This window comes from Carcharodon carcharias, chromosome 2, assembly GCF_017639515.1.
Source record: "Carcharodon carcharias isolate sCarCar2 chromosome 2, sCarCar2.pri, whole genome shotgun sequence".
In the NCBI taxonomy this organism is placed as follows: domain Eukaryota; kingdom Metazoa; phylum Chordata; class Chondrichthyes; order Lamniformes; family Lamnidae; genus Carcharodon; species Carcharodon carcharias.
Genome location: NC_054468.1, coordinates 52,547,984 through 52,568,753, shown reverse-complemented (window position 1 = coordinate 52,568,753; position 20,770 = coordinate 52,547,984). Strand labels below are relative to the sequence as shown.

At 41.8% G+C, this 20,770-nt stretch overlaps 1 protein-coding gene across 6 annotated transcripts in view; it reads left to right on the top strand.

Annotated features, from left to right (window-relative positions):
* Nucleotides 1-20,770, top strand: part of LOC121290443 (inactive N-acetylated-alpha-linked acidic dipeptidase-like protein 2) — a 999,957-nt gene that overhangs the window by 748,778 nt on the left and 230,409 nt on the right. For all 6 annotated transcript variants that reach the window (XM_041210891.1, XM_041210883.1, XM_041210898.1 and 3 more), the window contains one exon: nucleotides 20,561-20,692. In XM_041210891.1, coding sequence (XP_041066825.1) covers nucleotides 20,561-20,692 — 132 coding nt within the window. The remainder of the gene's footprint in view (nucleotides 1-20,560; nucleotides 20,693-20,770) is intronic.

The following is a 20,770-nucleotide window of genomic DNA, read 5'->3' as shown; positions in this document are numbered from 1 at the left end:
TGGTGAGGGTTTTAGCATGAGCATTAGGAGCTTTTGCCAGAAATATGCAGAGTAGGTAGTTTGTGATGTCAGTCTGCCAATTCTGACCTCATTGCACCAACTAATGCCCTCTCCCAAATATGCACAGCTGAGCGTGAGTTCAGCGGCAGAAAGGACCTCCCACGAGTGCTATTTAAAGCGATCATCAAGTCCTCAACCTTTTCTGGCTAGTTGCTGTTTAATTTCAACTGGCCTCTTCAGTATTTGTAAAAGTCCTGCCACAGCCTTGAATGGAAGATCTGAAACAAACATCTTCAAAATCCAGGCTGGGGCCAAGCAAGGCTATCTGAGAGCCCCTGTGTTATTTACAATCTAACTATTGACGAGATACTGACTATTGACCTCATCAAGGGTCAACTTCCCTCTGGTGTCAGTATTAAGTACCTCCTAAATGGAAAACTCTTTAACCTCAGTTGCCTCTGTGCCAAAACTAATCTGACCACCATAGACATGCATGATCCACAGCATGTGGATGACTGCAGTGTCATTGGCCACTCAGCACTAGATTTGCAACCCACACTTGGGCCAGGATTTTCCCCCTGTCGGGGCGAAGTTTAAGTGCGGGCAGGCACAGGTGCGCTTCCGATCAGCACCCCCAATCGGGGGCATGGCGCCATTTCATATGCGCTTCCTGAGCGGGCAGGAGGGAGGGGAATCCCAAAATCGAAAGAGCGCACTCATCTCCCTGAGGCTAAGTGCAGCCTCAGGAAGATCAGCTCTAAATGTAAAAAAGCTAAAAATAGAAAAATAAAATTTCCCTAACTTGTCCCCTCATGTGACACTGTCACATGAGTTGGGACATGTCCATAATTTTTACAAAAACTTTATTAAAATTTTTAAAAACCTACATGAAACCTCATTCCACCCATGGATGAGGTTTCATGCTTTTTCTAATTCGCGCCAGGGCTCCTGGCCTGCCCGCCAACCTTAAGGTTGGTTGGGCAAGTCCTTTAATTACTTAATTGACTCTGTCAATGGCCTCAATTGGCCATTGACAGGTCGACGGGCGCACAGCTGATTTTGCTGTGCCCCTGATACCTGAAATTTAAATGGGGCGTGGTGACATCAGGAATTCCATCCGACGTCACCGCACGTCATTTTACATGTCGGCAAGCAGGCTCTGCCCCTGCTCGCCAACGCGTAAAATCTTGTCCTTGATCTCTTCAATTCTGTGTGCAAGAGTCTCGGTCTATCCTTGAATTTTTCCAAAGCAGAACTCATATTTCAATCCACACCTGCTCAACCAAATATTCCACCTCCCATATATGTTGAAGGAGAGATTCTGGAATGTGTTGAGAACTTCCCATTCCTTGACAGACACCTTTCTCAACAGGCCACCAATAAAGAGGAGTTCCAACATCGAATCACCTGCACCAACTCAGCCTTCTACGTCAGCAAATGTTTGACAACTAAGATCTCCACAAGTTAACAAAAGTCCTAGAGTACAAAACAATTGTCTTCATCATGCTACTCTACTGCAGTGAGACCTGGAGTTATATGTCAGTGACACATAAGAGCGCTAGAGAAATTCCATCAGCAATGCCTCTGCTGCATCCTCTGGAATCAATGGGAGGACCATTGCATAAATGCTTGTGTCCTTCTTGAAGCCATCTCCACAGCATTCAGGCAAAACTTTTGCAAAATCAACTTCGATGGACTGAACGCTGTGTCTACATGGCCAAAATAGCATCTTTCCCATCAGCTCCTGTTTTCTCAACTCTTAATTGGCCAACATTCAAGAGCAGGACAAAGGAAACACATCAGAGACACTGTGAAACTCTCCTTGAAGAGTGCAGCATTGACATTAATGACTTGGGGGAGCTGGCTACCAATTGTTCAAAGTGCCAGTAACTTGTCCATCAAGCTGCATTATGCTTTATGTGCCAACATCTTAATAATGAAACGTAGTAGTGGTAGAAAAGTAAAGAAAAGGAAGTAAATCCTGCACTCCGGGTTCCACTACCTCTTGGGACATCCTCTCCATGTGCCCAAAGAGCTGTGGACTGTTTAGTCATATGAAGGCACATGGCAGAAACTCGCAAGTAGGTGTCATCCTCGAATTGAGGGACTGCTGACGACATGGTGCTGTGCGTTTTCTCCATTTAAAGCTGGTGATATCGGCAGAGAATGATGCAATGAAGGGCTTGGTTCTGACTTCGAGACCTGTCACACCACTTGCTCCAACTCATGGGTGTGATAGTTGACATCCACCTTGGCCTGCAGCATGAAAGGGGAGATTGAACAGAAGTAACACGGAGGATAACAAACTTCTTAGAGACAGGAAAAGAGGGAGAAGGGCTCTCCACAGGAGGACATATCCATCCAGCTTCCTCAGGGAGCAATTCTCTTACCTCAGCCTAAGCCAGGAATGGTTTGTGTGAAATCTGAGTCTTACGAAGGATGCCCTATTGAAACCTGCCACCTCTTGTAAGCCGACCTGCAGCCTCAGAGCAGGGTGAAGGTGGCTCTGCCAGTGGTTGTGAAGGTGAGCGAGGTCATGAATTTCTTCGCATTGGAATCCTTCCAGGCTGGAGTAGGCAACACCTGTAGCAACTTCCAGTTTGCCATCCATTAAGGGACTGAATGCTATGTCAGGACAGGGGACTATGTAGCATTCTCTCTGGCCAAGGAGAAGCAGGTGGAGTGAGCATGTAGCATTTACCAAGATAATGGGTTTCCTCAGGGTGCAGGGTACCATCAACTGCACACATGTGGCTTTGTAGGCACTGCATCTAAATGCAGAGATGTACTGCAACTGCAAAGCCTTTGACTCCTCGAATATGCAGTTGGTGTGCAACCATCTCATGCAGGTGAATGTCTACAATGCTGGCAGCAGTCATGATGCATTTATTGTGCACATGTCCACTGTTCTGTATCAGTATTTGAGTCACCATATCAAATCAGAGGATGCCAGCTGGATGACGAGAGCTATCCACTAATCCCCAAATCATGGCTCCAATGCGCAACCCAGCCACATGCAAATACTGAGAGCCATGCCACCACACGCAATGTTATTGGACACACTTTTGAGATGCTTAAATACCACTTAAGCTGCCTTGGCCCCTCTGGAGTAGTCTGGAGTGTTCCATGATTCATCAGAGCTTCAATATTACCTGGGCTTAGCCTTGTCACCAAGTGTAGAATGAGTGGCCGAAGAGGAAGAGAAGGCAGCAAGAGGATGGGAGGTGGTAACCAGCACAACCTGTTTTCAACTTGGTTGTCTATGATCAGCTCATCCAACTTTGCTCCCAACCCCATTCACCAATAGTCCCACAACTTATTGTCCTTCTCATGTTGATCTTGACCACAATGCTGAAATGAAAGCCACCATAAAAAACATTTGAAGCCAACTTTATCAAACCATCCAATATTCTATACAAAATTCAACTAATTACTCTTGTGCATTCCTTTAGTGCCAATCTTCCTTGTGCCTTTAAAAACAAATTTGCCGAAAAAGCTCAGGTCTGGCAGCATCCGTGGAGAGAGAAACAGAGTTAATGCTTTGAGTCCGTGTGACTAAAAGAATAGTCACACAGAGCCGAAACGTTAACTCTGTTTCTCTCTCCGCAGATGCTGTCAGACCTACTGAGTTTTTCCAGCATTTTTTGTTTATATTTCAGATTTTCAGCATCAGCGGTATTTTGCTTTTATCTTACTTGTCCCTTTGCCTATTCTAGTGCACCTGAGCTGTGCTAAGCCAGTGGCTGCAGCTCAGCTAGTGACTTTCTTTTAGGGACATTGCAGATGGCCTTGCAGGATGCCCTCAAGCAGCTCTGGCCCGAGAAATCCGGGCTTCAGACTATTGGCAAGGGCAGAAACAGGCTGGACTGGCTGGCTGACAATAATCAGCAGGGGCCAGGCGGTTTCAAGTAGCGAAGGCTTGCTTTAAGTGGTGCTAGCCTCACTTGAACTAGGGCCCCTTTCTGAACCATGCGTGCGTTCAGTGTTTTGCTGTATGCCACTAACATTTAAATTAGCAAGTACCACAAAGGTCACTGCCTGTGTCACAACAAGCAGGTATGGGTTAATTGCACATCGCAATCCTCGTGCCCGTTTTCAAACTTTATTCAATGTTTCCCAGTCTATGAGGAAGAATAGTTTTGTTTGCTGCTGGGATGGATAGGAATCTTTTTTGTGAAGGATAGCAATTCGGACTTGAACAGTGGAACACCCTGTAGTTTCACTTGATTATCTCAGAATATTTGTGCAGAACTTTTTCTCAAGCGATTGAATGGACGCAATGAAGTGCAGCTTGTACACAAAATGTGGAAAAAGTGGGCAGGATGCCTAAATGGCCCTTTTATGTTCCCATGCTCTCTCATGTTCTCATGCAAATAAATCATAAGTAAAGCTTGACACTGATGTTCCTTGTTAAGGTCAAGAAATTGTTTTAAAGTTTACCACAGCTGAGGAAAGTTTAAACTGCCTTCAGTTTTTGAACAGAATAATTAAGCTCATAACCTGCCTAGCAGTCAGTTTCCTCCAATATGGGTTCTGCCTGATTGGAGTTCATCCCTCAGAGCATTCAATGCCCTTTGCAGATTCCAAGGGATGCAAGTCCTTTCTGTCATATAACTTCTTCAAAAATTGCTTTCTGTAGATTTTTAAAACTTGATATTCTTGTCAGTAGCGAATTACTTTCAGCATTTCAATTAGACCTTATTCTTGCTGGTTCAGAAGAGTATTTCAACCTTCCGCAGCCTGGGCCTGTGGCCATCACGCATTAGTGTGACTGGACTGTGATCATTGACTGACATGTGGTGATAAGTTCTTTTTTGAATTTGATTCAGAGATGGGGCTGAGGCCCCTGCTTGTCCATTCACTGTGCTTCATTAAATTATGAGAAGGAGCATTTTAAAGATTTAAGCATTAGAAAATAGGATTTAACAACCTAACAGTGAAGAAGAAGTGAAAGCCATGTTTTGCTCTAAATGGTGCTTAGAAGAGAAGCTACTGCAGGATGCGTTGGCGTTAACTAGACTGTGAAAGGTGGTGTTGCTTCCTTCAGTTTGAATATGGGGTCTTGCAGTGCCAAGATTGAAAATACCCTGGCATAGTTTGTGTACAACAGAGGGGTGAACTGAAGTATAGAAATTACTGCAAACATTTACAATTTTTGTCTCCTCAGGAGTTTTCCTTATTGATGACAGTTGATTTTATTAACATTGAACAATAGGCACCTATGAGACCTCAGAATCCCTTTATTGTAAGTGCCCATAATGGTCTGTTCAGCAAGTTGAAGCCAGCTATGATTGTATCGTTGGAGCTTGGACCTCAAATTCCATAGCAGTGTTGATGAGAGATGTTGGAACCAATTGCCCAAATTGTTGATGTCAATACTGCCTCTGCGACTACTCTTACCATATGTTCAATGAAATAATGCACTGCAAACACTTGGCATTTCATTGCTTCATTTATGAAAGAAGGCACTGAATGCATGTGTGTTGAACTCCCCAGACTCTGCAGGCTGCTCTAACTAACGTGAAAAAGGAAGCAAGAGGCTCCACAATTTTGGAGATTGAAGTCTTGAGGTGATGTATAGCCTGGGTAGTTTCCACTGAGTTGAACTACTTAGCAGAGAAGACACAGTTGTATTTTCTGATAGGTAACACCATTCCATCAAAAGTCCGTCAGATTAAATATGAATAAATTGGAAGCCTGGATAGAGGATTACAGTGGGGTCAGAAGTAGATGCTAACCCATTTGAAAATATTTTTTTCATTCTTACTTTAATACTTTACAAATGTAACTTTTTACACACTACAAAAACTTCCTTTAGTTTTAACAATGAGAAATCAATCCCATTATTTGGTACCTTGCCATGTAAAGTTAGGAAGATGATGAAAAGCATTGCCTGAAAATAAATAAAAGTTTAAAAATATATTTTAAAATATGGCCATGTAAAGACTCATATTCTTTTCCACAGTAGAGTTTAAAGGTTTTTAAAATAGAATTGAAAATCTGTTGTCTTTTCTTGCCCTGAATCTGCTTTTTGTCATAAGGGCCGGACCTTCACAGAGATGGGAGGACTCCGGAGCCATTTAAAACTGGAGGGTGGGACCCAATTCCAAGATTCCCGCCCCCATTCCTGGTGACCCTAATTTTCACTGGCATGGCATAAGGGTGTGGGTGCACTCCTGACCTGGTTGGTCCCATTGTGCAATTCGGCATCTCTTAGCCCGCCGCAAGTTTCATGGAGGCAGGCCAGCTTCTCCATGACTCATAGTTCATGACCCCACAAAGGTGTTTTGCACCATAGTCTGGATTTGGGAGCCTTTTGAGAGGTAATTTTGAATGGTCTTATGTGCCAACTCATCCCCCCCACCCATACCCACAGCCCCCAGGTCAAGTTATACCTTCCACCCACACTCATGGCCCCTTATAGCCCCCTTGCCAACAGAGTACCAACTCATAGTCCCACCCATCCCCAATGGTCCCTCATACCCTCCATGGCAACTCATGGCCCTTTACCCAGTGTATATGTACAGAACCAATGAAGCCCATAATAGCAATGGCATGTGTGAAACTCTTCAGAAAAAAAAAATCATATTTTAAAAAAAATAAACTGGTGTCCTTACAGCCCTATAAAAGAGTCAATCAAGCAATAGTAAATTATCAAAACAGAAACTTAAACATTTGACACCTCTTAACATTGTGCAAATAAACATTGAGACATTGGCAAAAGAGATCACAGGAAAAATAACTTATAACCTCATAGAAATGTTAATCAGGCAAAGTCAACACTTCTCCACACCTGTATAAACAAATTCACACTAAATCAAGCATGCGTGATAGGGTTGTAGTTCTTTTTTCAAAAAAACTATGAATGGGTTTTTTGAGGCTCATGGAATAGGAGAGTCAGTGTCAACTTGGATTTTAAAAAAATTGGCTTAAGGACAGAATTCAGTGAGTTGGTAAATTATTATTTTTCAGTCTGGAGGATGGTAGACAGTGGTGTTCCCAAGGGTCAGTGCTAGGACCACTTTTTTTTTTGCTCTATATAAATTACTTGGATATTGGAGTACAAAGTGAAATTTAAAAATTTGCTAATGATGCCAAACTTGGAGATGTGGCAAAAGTGAGGATGATAGTAATCAACTGCAACATGTCATAGGTTAGCAGAATGGGCAGACCAGTGCCAGATGGAATTTAATACAGACAATTGTGAGGTGATGAATTTTAGTAGAAGGGATAAGGAGAAGCAATGTAGATTCATGCTAAAGAGCATGAGGGAACAGAGGGACCTGGAGGTGCACACACATTGAACTTTGAAGGTGGCAGGACATATTAAGAGAATAGTTAGCAAAGCATATGGGATCTTGGGCTTTAATAATAGAGGCATTGAGTACACAAGCAGGGAAATTATGCTGAACCTTTATAAAACTCATTAATAGAAACAAACTTGCAGGATTACGGGGATAGAACAGGGGAATGGAACTGACTGGATTGCTCCACAGACAGCAGGCATAGACTCGAGGGGCTAAATGGAGCCTGTCTTGTAAATTACTATGACAATGACAAGTTGTATTTCTGTAGTGCCTTTAACATAGTAAAACATTCCAAGGTGCTTCATAGTGGTGTTATCAAACAAAATATAACACCAAGCTGCATAAAGAGATATTAGAACAGCTAACCAAAGGCTTGGCTAAAGGGGCATGCTAAAGGAAGAAAGATGGTGACGGAAGGAAGTTCCAGAGCTTAAGGCCTAGGCAACCGCAGGCACAGCCACCAATTGTGCAATGATTTAAATTCAAGAGGCTCTTTAGGGAAGAATTAGTAGAGCGCAGATATCCCAGAGACTTATGGGATTGGAGGAGATACCAGAGATAGGGAGGGGCAAGGCCATAGAGGGATTTGGAAACATTGATGAGAATTTTAAAAATTGCTTGACAGGAAGCCAGTGTCGGTCAGCGAGCACTGGAGTGATAAGTGAACGGGATTTGGTGTGAGTTAGGATACATGAAGAAGTGTTTTGGATGACTTCAAGTTTATTTTTCTTTATTCATTCACAGGATGTGGGCTTCGCTGGCTGGGCCAGCATTTATTGCCCATCCCTAGTTGCCCTTGAGAAGGTGGTGGTGAGCTGCCTTCTTGAACCCCTACAGTCCATGTGGCGTAGGTACACCCATTGTGTTGTTAGGGAGGGAGTTCCAGGATTTTGACCCAACGACAGTAAAGGAACGGCGATATATTTCCAAGGCAGGATGGTGAGTAACTTGGAGGGGAACTTCCAGGTGATGATGTTCCCATGTACCTGCTGCCCATGTCCTTCTAGATAGTAGCAATCGCGGGTTTGACTGTGCTGTCTAAGGAGTCTTGGCAAGTCTCTGCAGTGCATCTGGTAGATGGTACACACTGCTGTTACTGTGTGTTGGTGGTAGAGGGAGTGAATGTTTGTGGATGGGGTACCAATCAAGTGGGCTGCTTTGTCTTGGATGGTGTCCAGCTTCTTGAGTATTGTTGGAGCTCACTCATCCAGGCAGGTGGAGAGTATTCCATCACACTCCTGTCTTGTGCCTTGTAAATGGTGGACAGGCTTTGGGGAGTCAGGAAGTGAATTACTCAACATAGTATTCCAAGCCTCTGACCTGCTCATGTAGCCACAGTATTTATATGGTTAGTCTAGTTAAGTTTCTGGTCAATGGTAACCCCCAGGACATTGATAGTGGACAATTCAGCGATGGTAATGCCATTGAATGTCAAGGGGCAATGATTAGATTCTCTCTTGTTGGAGATAGTCATTGCCTGGCACTTGTGTGGCACATATGTTACTTATGGAAGGTAGGACATGGGAGTTTGGCCAGGAAGGTGTTAGAATAGTCACGTCTAGGGGTAAGAATTTCAACAGCAGATAAGCTAACATAGGGATAGAGTTGGGTGATGCTACCAAGGTGCAAGAGGTCTTAGTGATGACGTGGATATGTAGTCAGTGGATCATCTTGGAGTCAAGAATGAATCAAGGTTGTGAAAAGTCTGGTTTAATCTGAGACAGGACAGAGTTGGTGGCTAAGGAATGGAATTTATGGTGGGCACTGAGACAATGGCTTTGATTTTCCTGATATTTAGTTGGAGGAAACCTCTACCTCAAAGCCAACAATGGAAAGCTGAACTCACAGGCTTCATTTTGTATGATAGAGAAAAAAAAATTCTCACTAATTCTCTGCTAACAGTCAGTCTAAGGCTGATCCAGCTCAAAATACAAGCAATGTCTTTCTGCCGGCAGTTCCATTACCAATCTTACAAGTTTTCAATTGCCACTGATTTTCATTATCTGGCCTGACTTAACTCCTGTGCTATCCTGTCACAGGCACCAGAGAAGCATGTTGTGATAGAATTGCTCTTGCTTGGGTTTTAATAGCTAACCTGCCAAAATCTCATCGCTTAAAGGCCTAAACTCAATTTGACAGAGATGGCTTTTTAGACTAGAGTGGGTTTAATTCCTTAAGGGCTTCAATAGCATTTCTGCTTGAAAATAGAATACTATATAAATTTTACAGTAGTTTATTATTTTAGGAACACTATGAATAGAGAAGTAGTCTATGATCTTGAATTTGCCTTTTTTCTACAGTGCAATGCACAGTTTAAAGGGGAAGGAAATTTAGGAAAGCACATTTTGGGCCAAGTAATTTCATGGTGTTTACATTAAAACAGATCTAAAAATATTTAGGATATTGTTGAAGTTTCTACTACAATGTAGACTGGCTATTACGTCTATAAGAGCTTCTCTGGTGACAATGTTGATGGGAAAGAGACATCTACATATCTAAATAGGTCCAATCATTTTACTTAATTTTCACACCATGTGAAACAGAAGTTTACATTAGGCAGTGTGTGATGAACATGACATTTATGTATATGTACAATTGTAATGCCCTATTATACCTCCACTGATAGGCATCATAGGGAATAATAAATGTGACTAAAGTCGACACAGCTAATACTGAAAAGAAAGAGTTTACAGGTGACAGGATATACAGATTTTCATAGGTAAAACTTTATAAATGTATAAATTGTCAGAACCCCATACTGTTTTCCATGATGAGGTTGGAGAAGGGAGCAGATTTCAACTTAAAGAATTTGGAAAGACATTCAAGAGTTCTGACTTTGATTGATTCCTGGAAAATAATATTTTATTTACTCTTTGCAGTGTATTAAGAAATAATGTTTTCCCTCTCTTGCTAAAAAAATCTCTGCATATAATACAGGAGAAAAACGTGTCTCGGGATCATATACCTGTTTTGTTATTTTATCTCGTAGGATGTTCTAAGGGATGAGAGTAATGTGGCAATGTGGTAATTTGCTTATAAAAATCAATGCAAGGGAATAGAGTTCTTAGAAATCTAAATGGAGGCCTTTACATTACTTAGAGTTGAAACCAGAGGTGTGTTCCAGAGGGTAAGAAGAACAAGTGAGGAATGGGAAGATACCTTTCTTTGAAATGATAAATAAATGCACATCTGCTCCAGTAAACACAAATCGTATAAATAAATAACCCCTTGTATATACATCAAAAATTACATCTTAATTTCAAAAAATAATGTTATTTTGGTGTTTAAATACAATATGAAATACATTTATATTTAATTTGAAACCACACAAAATGGTTTCCTGACATTGTGCTACAAGTATTTTATCATTACAAGATTTCCAAACAACAGCTGGAATGCTCTGTGAATGCTGTTGGTGACATAAAAAATCTGAGTTATAGTCATAGATGTTTATTGTGTTATAAACTTTATTTTCAGCACTAGTGTTCTAACTATACCGAGAGTCCAAATTGGTGATCAAAGATTTTACAGAAAATATTGATAGAATTTGCTGACTGCTCCTTATTTTTGAATCTCCTTAGAGTTTAATTAGGGATTTATGTACCTACTTTGCTCAGTTCCTGTTGGTGTGTTTGCTGTTCCTTCAATTGTGAATTCTCATTATTTGAAATATTTAAAGTCAGTCAGATGCAAGTAAGAAGCAAGGTTTTCATATATAAAAGTTTGATGCTTAAATGTTTCACTTTAAGGGTGAGGGCTAAAATGAATGTTGGATGGGAGATTTATAGGAGGAAATCTTTGACCAAAAAGTATTCTTCTAAGACTTTGGGTGGAATTTTTCATTCTGGAGTCCAAGCCTTGTGGCAGATGGGAATGTCGATGTGATTCCCGCTGAGTGGTGGGGCAGTTGGATGTGTAATCTTCCACTGGTCAGCTCATTAATTATGCACCCGTGAGGAGCACTGCGCCTCTTGTGGTGGGGCAGGCAGAAAGTCGCCTGCCCCGCCCTTACCTCATGAGGTCAAAGGTCCTGGTGTCATATCTAAGTAGCGATAAAAACAAAAAACTGCGGATGCTGGAAATCCAAAACAAAAACAGAATTACCTGGAAAAACTCAGCAGGTCTGGCAGCATTGGCTGAGAAGAAAGGAGTTGACATTTCAAGTCCTCATGACTTTTCTGTAGAAGTGTCATGAGGACTCAAAACGTCAACTCTTTTCTTCTCCGCCGATGCTGCCAGACCTGCTGAGTTTTTCCAGGTAATTCTGTTTTTGTTTTATCTAAATAGCACCCTGATAGCCATTCACTCAATGCAAGCCAGAAGCTCCGCATTACTCCTCCAGAATCCACATCCTCAGACATACGAAGGGGCCTCTGGCATTACCTTTCACTCATTTCCAGATAAGAACACCGCCTGCGATATACGCATGGTTAGGCCAGTGCTCGCCATTGCAGTAGACCCTGCTCAGCAGCATCTGGACCTTCTTGAGGCCCTGCTGCTTCTTACTGCTCAGGCCTTTGCTCCTCCTGGACCTATGTCAATCTGCGATGGATCCTCCTCCACATCAGGATGATGGCCATGTGCAAGAAGTCTCCCTCTGAAACTTTTCTGCTTGCCTCCACTATCCTCAAGACTCTACAGAGAGACCATTGCATTGGCAGAATAGAACGATTAACCACATAAGTCCTTGTCAGCCATGACCATCCACCTGGGAGGATGGAGGTTTGGAGTCACGAGCTGGCTGCCATCCACCAGCCGTGTCCCTCGGAGGCATCCGCCTCCCTCCCTTTCTTCATCTCTGCCCTGATTGTAGCATATGGCAAATGGTACATAATGAACAACAGCTCCACACCTTGCTGGGACCTCGATGTTATGAGATTCCTGAGTTGGAAACAAACCAGCTGCAATGCAGGCCTCACCATAGAGAGGAAAACACAACTGAACATCTTTGACATCCAGTTGCCTCATAATTATTAGAGTGTCCCTTTGGTCAGCCATTTGTGCTGGCCTTGAACTCCACCCACCCAAAAAGACCCTCCTCCCATGCCAAGGGATCTCACTTACTGACTAACTGTGTGGTCACGGTTAGATTTGAAAAATGGTGCGCGTCACCTTCCAGACTCGGTCTACCACCTTCTACCCTCCCCCTGTCGCCCACCAACCTCCCCCCGCCATCATCATAGATTCACCCACTATCACCATTCCTCTCTTCTCTGTCATCCTTGAACTTCAGCCCCACCCCGCTCACCCCGTTACCCTTGACCCTATTACAATCCACCTACATATGCCTTCCCTCCACTCAGAGCCAACACCCATTACAGTCCCTATGCCCACCCTGACTCTGCCCCCTATCTAGTACTCCTCCATGACCCTCTCCATGAGATCTTCACCTATCAAGCTTTCACACTGGACCTGCGACCCTATCACATCTGACTCCGCCTCTGACTGTGACACTTCCCTCCTATCACCAGTACCCTTAATTTACCCCCCCAGGACCCCGCCATCGACCCCACCCTCTAAGTCGCACTCTCCCCCTCCCCCCCAACCTTCCCTGGACACACTCTCTTCAACTTTCCCACTTTGCCTGCCTCCCTTTTCCCGCCTTGGTGCAACTTTTGCTACTAGCACTTGGTATGAGTGAAGTTATGCCAGGTCCGCAAGATGGTGAAATCAGCATCTTCTGACTTCAAAGCCATGGAAGAGGTGAAGTTTGCCAGGTACACACGGCTTATATGCAGTCCTAAAAATGAAAGTTCCGAATTCTCACTGGCAAGCAACTTAATTTGGAGGGTGAACTTTATTCCGATGAGATGGCCTTTTAATGAGCATGCATGAGATGCTAATGCATGCAAATTGAGTTCCTGACATTGATGGTCTGGAAGCTCAACCCGCTTTTAACCTGCCTTCAAAGTTGGGAGGGCAAAACTCAAAACAGTTTATCCCGCCATCAGGAAACAGATTCTTTTGCTTTCCGCCAAGCTAAGTGTCCCCACCCGCCATGATTCCCTCTACTTTCCTTGAGGAAAATATAGAAAGGACTTAAAAATCTGCTGAATGACAGAAAAGTACAGATGGTATTTTTAAAACGGCAAAGAATATTTTGTACCAAAATGTGACACCTTTATAATTGGACAACAATGATATATTAGTCACCATCATTATTCATCTGCACAGTCACAAATATGGCTGTAAAAAGCTACAGTAGATGTGAGATATTATCAAGGATGTCAGAGGGTGATATCTGTGTGACTAAGAGTAGTGACTCAAAAAATGCATGCAGTGGTGACTTGCTAATCAGAATATTTTATTCAAACAGATTGAGTAACATGATTTACACGTTTCTGTGAAAATTGATGCTTATTCAATCTACTTGATTAACAAGAACATTGACCACACATTTTTTGTAGTGCAGTTGAGATACTTAAATAATTTTTGTACCTCAATTGTTGAAATTCAGAAGTTCATGATTTTGGAAAAAATGAACGTGGCACTACATCTTAACACTTAAACTGTCGACAGCTTTAAGGAAACTTTCTCAGGGCCTACCAATTTCCTGTCAAAGTATCCTGTGAGTAATTGTATTGGGTTGGTCTTAATTTGTTGAAATAGATGTTAATAGGTGATAGTTAGGATTGGTAGACATACCGTCCATTAGCATCTAGACTCTGCCCATTGATCTCTTTAGTGAGCATACCACTGGCTGGCTGGAATGTGTGCCTTTTTCAGGCAATAGGCCCCTTTAATGTGCATGAAGGGGTTTTATGACATCTAAGAAAACTTGCCAAAAAAATGAGCTGTAAATTATTTTTGTGTGGCAAGTGGAGTTGAATGGACCTCTCAAAAAATTAACCTGGGCTGCTGCATGTAATAGCATCCTCTTGAAGCCATTTATGTATGTTTGTCTATAAATCAAAACTGGAATAAACCAGTTTGGTTAGGTACCTGAACTCCATGTGCATGCATCAGTCTCTCTTTATCTTGCTAGATATCACAGTCAATGAAGATAGGATTACAATTCCCTAGCTGAATACAACTGGTTGGAGAAGCTGCCTCCAAACCAGCAGAGGAACTGAGAGGTTTTGTTTTTACTGAAAAATAGGCTCAAACAATTCGACCTCGGAGAAAAGGCTGTTTTTACATATGGGTGGGCTGACCTTTAGTTATGGCTGCATCAACAGGTATTATTGATCATCTGGGAGGGTACAGCCATGACTGAGAGTCTTTTGGTGCATATGTGAAGAATTCCATAACTTTGCAATTTTATGCATGTTTATCCAGTTAATGTTGATTCAACTTTTCACACTATAGCCATTCAGAAATCACGCCATCTGGTGCATCCTTGTCAACCTCCATGTTTACCAGAGCTCCATCCAACATTACTTGAACTACAATGCCCTATGAATTTCCACTGGCCATCCTTGTGCTTCTAATCATATGGGTCTCAACCAACACTTCATCAATCTGGCACTGTTCAACAACTGTATGCAATGACTGCTGTTTCCTCCTGCTAGTGTTTTCTCTGATTACATTCTTTCAACATACCTTGGCAAGATGACCCTTCTTCTTGAAACTGTAGCATTTCGCCTTCACAAATGAACAATTTTGTGCCCAATGTTTGCTTAAGCACCGCTAACAGTACTTTATCTTACCACTACTACTACTAATTGCCTTCGCTGGGGCCTTTGGCTTACTTGCGTGCAGCTTTTTTACTTCAGCACATGACTAGTGGTTATTACCTCTGACTTCTTTCGAGTCATGTTCTTCCGTGTCCATGGACAATGCTGTTTGGCAAGCTATGTTGAAGGTTAACTTTGGCAATGTCAGCAACTTACTGTGGATGCTTTCACTTTTTAAACCGCACACAAATCTGTTCTGCAATGCTATCTCTTGAAATTCTCCAAATTTACAATGAACAGATTGTTTTTTCAAAACTACAATATAATTTCCAACGTCCTCACTGGGCAACAATTCCTGGTTCCAAACCAATAGCTGTCTGCAACCTCCAATGGCTTGTGACCGTAGTGCTACTCAAGCCTACACTAAATGTCCAACAGTGGTGTGTCTTTTGGCTTAATTAGCAGGTACATGCAAGTTATGGAGGAGAGAAAATCCCCACAATGGGAAGTGTGTTGGTTCCAGTCACATACAAGGAACAATGTGTAAAACTGCCCATCATTGTAATGAAGGATGAAAAACCAGTCTTGTTAGGAAGAAACTGGTTAACAACACTTGAGTTAAACTGGAACAAGCTTTTAGTGTAGAAACAAAATTTACAATGCAAGATGATGTGTTCATCAAGTACCCTCAGTTGTTTAGTGAAACCAGCAGACCTACTTAACGATATAAGATCAACCTACAGGTGCAGAGGAACGCAAGGCCAGTTTATTGCAGACCTCGTCCAGGACCCTATGCCCTAAAAGAAGTAGTAGAGTGAGAACTGAAAAGACTTGAGACTGAGAACAAAAACAGAATTACCTGGAAAAACTCAGCAGGTCTGGCAGCATCGGCGGAGAAGAAAAGAGTTGACGTTTCGAGTCCTCATGACCCTTCGACAGACTGAGAACATTGTTTCTAAAATAGAACAGAGTAATCGGGCTGCTCCCATAGTGGTAGCGCCAAAGTCAGAGCCAGTAGTTTAAGAATATATTTGGATTATATAGTAACTGTAAATCAGGTACTGGAATGTAATCCACTCGATACTTGGAGGATCAGTCACAATGTTGTCAGGAGGCCAGATTTTTTCAAAATTAGCTCTGACAGATGCCTATAAGCAACTTGAGTCAGATGATGAGTCTAAGCAATATTTGACTATTAATACACAGAGGGTCTATTCCAGTTTGATAGGCAGCCATTTGGTGTTTCTTCAGCCTCCAGAATTTTTCAAGGGACAATGAACCAAATTTTGCAAAGAATTCAGGGGAAAGTGTGCTATTTGGATGACATACTTATTCTAGTTCCAAACAGGCAGACCCATGATGACAGACTTTTGTAAGGTGCTCCAATATTTGGAAAAGCGTGGAGTTCAGGCAAAGGCACACTAAATGTGAAATGTTTCAAAACTCTGTAGAGTATTTGAGTCTCAGGGTAGACAATGATTGGTTGCATCCTTCCCAGGAGTGTTGTTTCAAGCAAAAAGACCTCAAAATACCGCTGAGCTCAGATATTTTTTCGGCTTAGTGAATTGCTACTACATCCATTCAAAATCTGGCAACCTTATTGCATTCATTGAATGAACTCTCGAAGAAGGCGTTCCATGGAATTGGACAAGGGAATGTGACAAAGCCTTTCAGCTGTGTAAAAGTCAATTGGTAGTTGGTACAATGTTTGTTCATTATGATGTCTCCAAGAAGATTAAGTTGGCATGTAATGCCTCTCCAGAAGGAGTAGATGCTGTGATCTCTTATGTGTTGGATCATGGTGAGAAGAGACCTATTACATTTGCCTCAGCTGCCTTCCGTGCCAGTGAGTGAAATTATGCTCAGATAGAATGGAAGCATTGTCTTTGATTTTTGGAGTAAGAAGATTTCATAAATATTTGTATGGTCATGGTTTCACGATCAAAATTGACCATAAGCCACTGACGGCCAATTTGAATCCAAAGTCTTCAGTGCCCATTTTAGCTGCAGCTCGAATGCGGAGATGGGTTTTGATTTTGTTTACGTATCATTACAGCATTAAATACAGACGATCAGAAGATCATTGCAATGCTGATGTGATGTCTAGCTTAACAGCCCGCCTGAGGTAGAACCCAACCGGGAAGATATCTATTTCTTTTCACATGTACATGGGTTGCCAGTCACATCAGATGATATTGGTAGAACAATTTGCAGGGACCCTGTATTAGCAAGGGCATCGAACTTTATCGCAAATGAGTGGCTAACACAGATATTGGATTTAGAAATCAGGCCTTTTGTTATCTGTAAGAATGAGTTGTCAGTTGATAAAGATTGTGTTACATGGGGAGCCAAGGTTTTAATTCTTGAAAGATACAGATTGCAGTTGCTATGTAATCTTCACGGTCAACACCAGGGATGAGCTTGACAGAGAGACAAGTGGAGAAGCTATATTTGATGGCCAAGGTTAGATAAGGACATAGAAGACACAGTGTAGGGTATGTCAACTGTAGAAAATAAGCCACCATCAATATCTTTCCAACCATGGAAATAGCCAGCCAAATATGGCAGAGGAGGCACATAGATTTTGCACATTTTGCAGTGCAACAGCTATCCATTGTGACAGATAGCCATTTGAAGTGGGTTGAGGGTTTCCAATGAATCAAACAAGAACCAGCAAAACTCTTTATATTTTACATAGCTAGTTTGCTGCTGATGGGTTCCCAGAGGAAATTGTGTCCAACAATGGATCTCAGTTTTGTTCCAAAGAGTTTATAAGATTCATGAAAATGAACGGGATGAAACATTCTAAAGTTCCATCCTACCATCCTGCTTTAAATGGAGTAGCAGAGCACACAGTACAAATTGTTACGTGTACTCTTGTTAAACAAATGCTAGTTACAAATTGGAAGAAACATCAGTTTCATTGGTTCACAAACTGGCAATTTTGTTGTTTATTACATACCTCACACTACTACCAGCAGAACATCAACTGAACTGATTCTGAGAAGACAGCCTAGAACAGAGTTTTAATTGCTGAAACCACATATAGCACAGTCAATAGAAAAAAAATCCAGGCAGAAAGAAAGTGTACAAGGGGTAGAGCGAAAGAGAGAGTAATCTGTAGTTGAACCAGAAGATCAAAGTGAAAGATCATCATCATAAGCGGTTGAAGTGGCTATCAGAAAGAATAGTGAAAATATGTGGTTCCCGCACATATTTGGTCAAGATGTTTGGTAGTGGAAAGGTTAGGATTGTAAATATAGATCATGCTTACATGTACCTTCAGAGGTTCATGAAAAAGGAAGTTGAGAAGAATCAAATGAGCCTGGTGAATTTGGTAGTTTGGATACAAGTAAAGTACCAATAGTTACTCCAACACAATTTGTGCCTGAAACCAGTTCAGATCTGAGTCAGAGTCAGACAGACATGTCAAATGAAGTGGAAAATTCAATTGAAGGTCAAGGGCAAAATCACTTTTTGCTGGAGAAATTTTCTCCTCACACTGAGACCCAGTTGGGCCCAGGTTCTTCCCCAAGTTCTGAATATTTGGATCAAAAAAGGCAGTATCGTCTTAGAAGTAGGAAACCAGTGGTTAAGGTGGATTTGAAAATAAATGAGAAACAACATATATAATTTATATGGAATTTGAACTTTGTGTAACTTTTTCATTAAGGAGAGAGGAGTGTATTAGCCCCCTCTTGTGGCCATTTGTGTATGTTTGTTTAAAACTCAAAACCAGAATAAACCAGTTCAGTTGGGTACTTGGACTCCATGTGCATGCACCAGTCTCTCTTTGTCCTGCAAGATATCACATTGCCTACACTTGCTTTCCCACCCCACATATTTGTGACATCTCCCCACCTACTAAAATCCCTTGGTGCTGGTCCAACAGCCTCCATCCAGGCTGTTTGGTAACTGTTTGGCCTAAATCCAGTGAGCTGCATTGGGATGTACATTTTGAGCACACAGCTTGCTGGTGTTGTTTAAATGAGGCCAGGCTTCAACCCCAATGTATGGTATCTGTTTTATATGGTTAGGAAGTTTTAGCATCCACATAACATAGTAAAAGTTAAATCTGAATGATCTAGGCGTTTGGAGTCTGCGTATTTGTGGGAATCAGAAAGAAGTGTTCAAGCATTTGGGGTGGAAGGCATTAGGGGCTAGGAGGAGTTTAATGGGGTTTTGAAGTACATGGGTGAATGGAGAGGCTCAGTTATTAGAATACCTGGGGAGGGATCAGGGGTGTTGTTGGCATCTGGGAGTGGAATCTGGTTGCCTGGGAGCACTGGGCTGATGAGGTCTTGGGAAGAATTTGGGTAAAGAGTAATTTATGTTTGGGTAAGAGAAGAAAGCACATAATAATCATAACCAGTTTCAAGTGTGATTGAATTTCATAGGTCTATGAATTCAAACAATTGGTGTGCCACATGGACTCAACCATATTGCTTCCCTGTGCTTTAAAAACTTTTTCAGTGAACTTCATTGCATTTTCTCATAAGGCTTGTTCTCCTTTTTTGAGGTTTGATATTATCTGAACCCATTGAAGCACAAGTTTTTTTTTAAACTCACTGGTTATCAGTTGTGAAGTTTTAAAGCCAGTTTTATGGGAAACAAACATCCAAATAGGTTTGGAATTTAGACTTCTAACAGCCATTAAGGTGAGAAGCTCTCCATATCTTGCTCCTATTCTATGCTTGTTTTATCTGAACTTGAATTCCAATGTGAAAGGACTATTTTTCAGGAGATGAAACATGCCAATCTATCTGCCCATTATATATATGATTTGTGGAGAGGGAAACAGAGTTAACGTGTGGGGTCGATGACCCTTCAGCAAAATGTTCTAAAGTTCACACATTATTCATTGCTGAGTTTCAGTTAGGATAATTGTTCCATGAACACCCTGGGCATGTATGGCCTTCTGCTGAGAGCCCTTTTTCACCCCTCCTCCCCTTCCAGCAGATTGTCCTGCTGTGTATGACCTCTGTTAGCTCTCTGTCATGCTGCATTCCAAGGGGAATATCTACTTGTACACCCATACCTTGTTGCAGTTATTTTGTACAGAGGTCTGGGAGTCAGCAAAGGCCACTTCCCACATCACTTCTTGTAAACTTTGGTAACTTGAAACAACTGTAGGAAATACTAAACATTTACAGAATCATAGCAACAGCCAGAAGAAATCAACCAGCAACTAACCTATAAGTAGGTGATGATCCCTTTAAATAGTGTTGGTGGAGAGGTCTTTCTTGCTGTTGTACACATGTTCATTTGTACAATATTAAGAGAAAGCTTTGGCTGGAGTGTTGAGCTCCAAAATGGCACCATTGGCACAAATCAACATTGCACACTAATTGACATTATAATCTGCTTACTCTGCAGATGCTACTTCTGGCTAATATTCATTTTGTCCACAAACGCCTATACTAATATGGAGTCCAGTGCACTTTACCCTTCACATGTGCATGCACCACATGGACCCCATTTTCAAACTCTTTAAGGTGCTTATCATTCCCAAAAAACAAGTGCTAATGAGCCCATTTTTTAGCCCGATATGTTCTACACAAATACGTACTGGAAAATAAATTGAATTGTTTCTTTATTTATCCGTTGTAATACAGTAGGCATGCTACTATTTTTCAGGAGATGAAACGTGTTCTGCAGAGTAACGCTGTGGCCTACATTAACCTGTTCAAACCTATTGTGGGAAACGGAACCCTGAAAACTGTGGTGTCACCCTCCCTTCGGCAACTGGCAACAGATCTTATAAACATGGTATGTTCCATTCAGTAGATAACCAAAATATTATGTATGGTAAAACTAAACATTTGATTTTTTTTTGTGATTTGTGTG